The sequence below is a fragment of the Rhinatrema bivittatum genome, chromosome 3, assembly GCF_901001135.1.
Source record: "Rhinatrema bivittatum chromosome 3, aRhiBiv1.1, whole genome shotgun sequence".
Lineage (NCBI taxonomy): Eukaryota > Metazoa > Chordata > Amphibia > Gymnophiona > Rhinatrematidae > Rhinatrema > Rhinatrema bivittatum.
Window position 1 is genome coordinate 507,065,441 of NC_042617.1, and position 6,000 is coordinate 507,071,440.

General features: G+C 40.6%; 1 protein-coding gene across 1 annotated transcript in view; it reads left to right on the top strand.

The window, feature by feature from the left end:
- The window catches only part of KIF13B (kinesin family member 13B), a 428,508-nt gene extending 422,857 nt beyond the window's left edge, over positions 1–5,651 (top strand). Inside the window, exons 40-41 of the mRNA XM_029596896.1 lie at positions 1,328–2,351; positions 3,299–5,651. Of these exons, the coding sequence (XP_029452756.1) occupies positions 1,328–2,351; positions 3,299–3,594 (1,320 nt within the window). The 3' untranslated portion in view covers positions 3,595–5,651. The remainder of the gene's footprint in view (positions 1–1,327; positions 2,352–3,298) is intronic.
- Positions 5,652–6,000: the final 349 nt, after the last annotated feature.

Below are 6,000 nucleotides of genomic sequence, written 5' to 3' on the forward strand. Positions count from 1 at the left end.
CCCAGTATGAAGGTCCTTCACTATTAGATGCTAGCAGTGTGGAATAGTAACAGCGGGGTATATTCCATACTGCATCCATTTCACCAGGTAACAATTGCTTCTAGAGATTTGCATCTTTTTACCCTTTTAAGTCCCTGAGGCTGCTCTGCATTTGTTTGTATTGTTTTCCTAGTTGCTGCACAGCACTACCTACCTGCATGGATTCTGACTGTGATAATAGCATAGATTTATTTACAACTCGATTAGTGGAAGTGGACAAGAAGGAAGAATTTTCCAAATATTTAAATATGTATATTTCTCTTATAGAATGAAATTTAAAATCATAAGACAAAATGTTCATGATTTTGTAAAAAAAAAATATATATATATATATATATATATATATATATTTTGTATTATTGGTCCTTTAATGCCAAGCCTATGTACTTTGTTACCATTGAGGGTCAGTATTCAGAGAGCCGGCGAGCAGGTAAGTTATCCGGCTGGTAAAGCTGTGCATGTAACTTTATCGTGATATTCAGTAGGACTTACCTGGCTAAGTCTGCCATATATCTGATAGTTACATGCATAACTTTACCCAGATAATTTTAGGACAGATGTTTTTCCAACCAGATTTATGCACATAACTTTACCTGGACAGTGCTCGATATGTATGCTCACTAGCTAAAGTTTAGTGTTCTTGAAATACCCCCAGCACCACTTCTTTTTATGCAGGTAAATTTTCGCAACTCATATGTTAGCTGGACAAAGACTTTGAATCTTGATATTATTTGGAGGTTTTTTCCTTGCTTCTGAGAAAGCAATAGTGCAATCTCTAGCACCTTGGGTCTTGGATGCCATTAGTGGCTCTTGGAAGACTTGCGGCCAAGTAGTGCGGTACAGTCTAATTATGATCACTGAAACAGGAAAATCAAAATTACAAAGCAAGAGAAGATGTAAAGTATTTTAACATTCTAAAACCCTTTTCTCAGTGGTAAAGTTATGACAAGCAGTTTCGAGGTTGGCTGTTGATTAGAAGCAATTGTTTTTCCAGTGGATATGATGATTCTTTGATAGCTTGAGTACATTCCTAAGTTGAAATCTCTCTTCCTCTGCCATCTAGTTTTGGAATAAGATACTGGTAAGAAATCTGTGGCATGTGGGGACTCTGAAGGACACCTAAGGCTACTTCTGTAGGACTCTAGATTTACAGCTTCCAAATGATGATAAAAAAAAAAAAAAGAATGTACCACCTTTGAAAGTGGCATGTAACATGTCCAATAAATGCATAAGCTTTAACTTTCTGGCTTCTAAAACCTAATACTAATCCTTCCTTCTTCTGATTCAGGTCACCCAAGAAGTGGGCAGCGAGCAATCTGAGATGACTGTGCTGTCTCCTGAGGTCAAGAAGAATAATGAAAAGAACCACAAAGTGCCTTGTCAGCAACAACCAGCAGACAATTTAATGCAGGACTCCCAGGATGGGCCCCCGAGCCCACTGAGTGAGGCGTCCAGTGGCTACTTTTCCCACAGCGTTTCAACAGCGACACTTTCTGAAGCTCTCATGTCCGGGAGTGACATCCCTGTGATCCCGACAGGGAGTCCAGCACCTCCAACCAATGATGCCACACTATCCGCAACAGATCCTGACGTTCTGATACCGTCTGACATCCTGCCAGCTATTAAAATGCACAATCCAGCTCCTGTGGAACCTCAGGCTCAAGCACAAATTGCCCGGGTGCAACCCGGAAATAGTGACAAAGCTTTAGCAAATCCTGTCTCGATCTTGAAAACTGACATAGCCGCCCTAGCTCCTGCAGATCGAAATGGAGTACAGAAAGACTCCTGCAGACAAACTGGCACAAAATCCCATTGTTCTGCCATCGCGCCAGACAAAGAACTGCGGTCAGAACATGTGGTCATTTCTGAACCAGTTACAAGTAAAACGGACTCCTCCAAACTAGCTGAGGCATCTGGAACATCCAAACCACAATTTAAACCTGAGCTCTTGTTACAGCCCAAAGCCAGCGTCTCTCCATTCAGAATTCAGAAAGTGAGAACGTCTGAGCTGAAATCTTTCACAAATATGTTGGGTGAAGATGCTGGATGCCCCTCAAGTGCAGAAGAGTCCGTGAGAAGAGCAAGAGACAAGCAGAGAACTGAAAATCCAGGACCTGAGGAGGATTTGGAGGGAATTGAGGACAGATTGGATGTGACCTCTGATTCTGAGGAAGCACAAGAAATTCCAGACTGGCTGAAGGAGGGTGAATATGTCACTGTGGGTGCAAATAAGTCGGGCACTGTTAGATACGTTGGAGCTACAGATTTTCAAGAGGGAACTTGGATTGGCGTGGAGCTGGATTTACCCGCAGGTAAAACTCTGTGTTGGCACACCTATATATAGGAGACAGCTTAGATGTCTCTAAAGCTAATATTCTGGGGGAAGTATTGACTGAAAAAAAAAATTAACAGCTTCCATTTGAAGTTGTACAGTAAGGGAAACTAAAAAGTCAACCTGGTGGTTTTGACCAGATTCCAGTTTCTTTGATCTGAAGGGGGCTAGGCAGTAAAATCCTGTTATGATGGCAATCCAAACAGAAGCACTGCAAGGTGCTCTTGAGAGGCTAGACTCTATATCTCTGACACCCAAGTTGGTCCTGCATTGCTTTGTATAGAGAGTATAAATCAAATATATGTGTGTGTGTGAGGAGGTGGAGGCATCCAGGAATGTTGGAAGTCGCTCGTTATTTATCCTGACAAATCTAGAGGAAAAGGTTCAAAGAGGGGAATATGTGCTCTCAGTAAGGGATGAAGTAAATAAAATCAGTATGGCCAAATACGTTTTCACCGGTTCCTTTCTGCGGTATTCGTTCAGTTCTTAATCTGTCTGCAGAGAGGCTACTTGTTGAATTCAGTTAAATTCCTGTGTCTGTCATGAAGAAGGAAAATCTGCTGGAGCAATTGAATGAATTCTGTTTTCACAGCAGGTGTTGAATAGCAAAATGCTTCTGGCCTCATTCAGCCTAATGATAGACACTATATCAAAGGAATAATAAACCTGTCCCACCAAGGATAATTGCCAAGCGACATTCCTGTCTACCTATTCTGTGTAGCATTGGTTTGTGTGCGAGCCAGCGCCACTGCAGTTTGTTTGCAATGCTTCTGCACTGCAGGATAATTTACCTAATTGCATCTGATTATTGTAATTACAAAAAACAGATGATCCTATTTACTTCTTGAAATGAGGGGCAGCAAATGAACACAAGTGACTCAGCAGCATTTTCTGTTTCTTATATCTGCTTTTTGTTTGTTTTCAAAGGCAAGAATGATGGCTCCGTTGGCGGCAGGCAGTACTTCCGGTGTAACCCAGGCTATGGTGTTCTCGTGAGGCCCAACCGTGTGAAGAAAGCCACAGGGTCGGCTAGGAGACGTAGCGCAGGGATTCGCTTGCAAGCAGGGACGTCAGCCGAGAGCCGAAAGAGCACCAACTTGTCAAGTTCAGCTTCCAATTTGCCATCACTGACGGCCATTGGCAAACCAGAGGGAGCATCAGCTTTCCAACCTGAGGAGAAGAGCCAGCGGAAGCCAGAGAACAGGAAATCCTGGGCTAACTGAGAGAAAGCAAATATGTTGGATTATGTGCTGTGGCTGAAACAGCCAAGTGGCCATGAGTTAGTATGGATTCTGAACTGAAGCCAAGCCCGATGGCCATGTTACTTCTGAGGTTAGCAGCTGCTATTTCTCCATGGATGGCTGTCATATTATACTTCTCTCTGTCTGTGTTACCATCTCTGCTTGGGGCTTATGGCAACTAAACCATGATATTTTGTTGTTTTTCCTCTTAAAAGTAAATCTTGGTTTGTGGGTAAATTGGGCTGCTTTACAGTCATGTCTAAAGGGTCGAACTCCTGCTGACCACAGACTGGCCAGCTGCTGTAGCCCCCACTCCTCACGCCCTTCTTTTTCAAATACTGCCCCTTTCCTTAATGCTTTTTGGGGTTTTTTTTGTGCTAATATAAAATCACAATCCTACAAACAAGAGGCAGACTCTGAAGAGGAACGATTTGGTCCAACATGTTCTGAGAATTGGTAATACAGAAGTTGTTAAATTCCTTTGATAAAGGAGAAGCCATGCAACGCAAGTAGAAATGTCTCCAGAATTGAACCTAGAGCTGAGAACCATTTCACTCTACCCTGAATAATGTCCCACAAATAAAATACCCATGTCCTAAGTGTCTTAGGTTCTGGCATGTGGATCTTGTCAGGACTGTTGGCTATTACTGATGCTTTTGATTGCTATTTTTACATTATATGGACAAGCTTTTCTAGTCGGGAAATGCAGAATAATATGTTAGGGAGGAGATTATTCTTTCCTGATAGGTTGTGACTCCATTTTGGACCTTTGTGTTGGGGAGAGGGAGGAGAAATGCCCCCGTCTTTAAGGTGCTATTTACAGAAACAGTTCAACACGAGATCTTTGCACCGGGGTCTCCTATAGTCCTCAGTCACCTGTTTCAAGCAATCACTTCAGCATCTTGCTGTTAATTTGCGAGCAGTGTGTGCGGCAGTTGAGAGCCGGAAGTGCTCACTTACTTGTGCTTTTAGTTAGAAACCAATTCTGTCTATTTTTTTTTTTTTTATTTGGATGGGAGAGGTGCAGTTTTCTCTTGTATTGTTTCGGTATGTGGAACAATTACATTGTATTTATTTAATTTATTCGTTCAAATATGTAATGTGTGCGATTTACAATCATCCCACTGCCTGCAGTGCTGTGTATGTTCCAGCCGGGCTACGGTCTTCTCCAGCCCATAAGCACAGCTTTTGACATTCATTTAATAATACATTAATACATTCATCCATTTAAACTTGTTAAATTACATTCTAGTATATTTTTAGCTCTTTGTTTTACGGTGTGGATCACCTCCACTGGGGCCTAACTCAGAAGTCTATTTTCTAAAGGTTTTCTCCCATTTTGTCTCTGCAAAAATGTTTAGGATATAGGGACCTTAGTTTTCTTTGGTAGTTTTTTTTAATGAAGTTTATCATGTACTGAGTTCCTTTATGTACTTCTTTAAAAACTATAAGGGGGTGCAAGTCTCAAAACTGTGTCTTATGTATGAGCATAAAAGGATACTGAGATGCTCAGTTACAACAGCTAAAACCTTCTTGCCTTTTTAAGCCCAGTTTACACTAACCCTCTCGGGCTCTTTCATGCCGCAGAACTTGTAAACATTCTCGGCGTAGGACTGGTTGATGATAGCGAAGTTGTACTGTGATGGCCTTTATCAGTTTCACACAGATAATACAATATAATATATTCTGGTGCCTTAAAACTGTAGGTCCCAGCATCAGAGCAAGGCTGATTTTTAAAAGGGTAGAGATTACTGTATATGATGCCTGGTGCAACATTTTATACAGAATAGTTCTATTTGAATTTTATAAGGGATTCAATGAAAATTGCATTATTTTTATTTTTATTTATTTGGATTTCTTTCTCGCTATTCCAGCGCTAGCTCCAGCGAGTTACAATAAAACATTAAAAAAAAAAAAAATCATTGAAACACTTGTACAAAAACTACAAAGAAGAACTTAATAAATATAAAACATCAAACATAACGTGCCAACAGGCAGACATATCTTTTGTTCGTATTGAATCCGTTTTAATGTTTGAAGTCAGTATTCTGGATGTACAACACAGTAAAAAAAAAAAAAAAAATAATCATCCTTAGTTGTAATCTTTGGATTTTGAAATTTGCATCTTTATTTTGCTTTCCATTTTTCCAAGTACTTGAAAATATTACATTAAATTTTAATGTTCATTAAACTGGTAAATCCAGGCTTAATTTATTAATTTATTTCCCGGCTTCAGCTAAATAAGAAACTGTTGCCATTCATTGAGCCGGAGTAGTTTGGAAACCACCGAGCGTGTGAATTACCCCGATGCAGAAGTCATTCGAAACATAGCGTTATGTCAGCACAGCAGTTAGCACGCAGCCGTTGAAACTTGTTTACTCCTTTTCT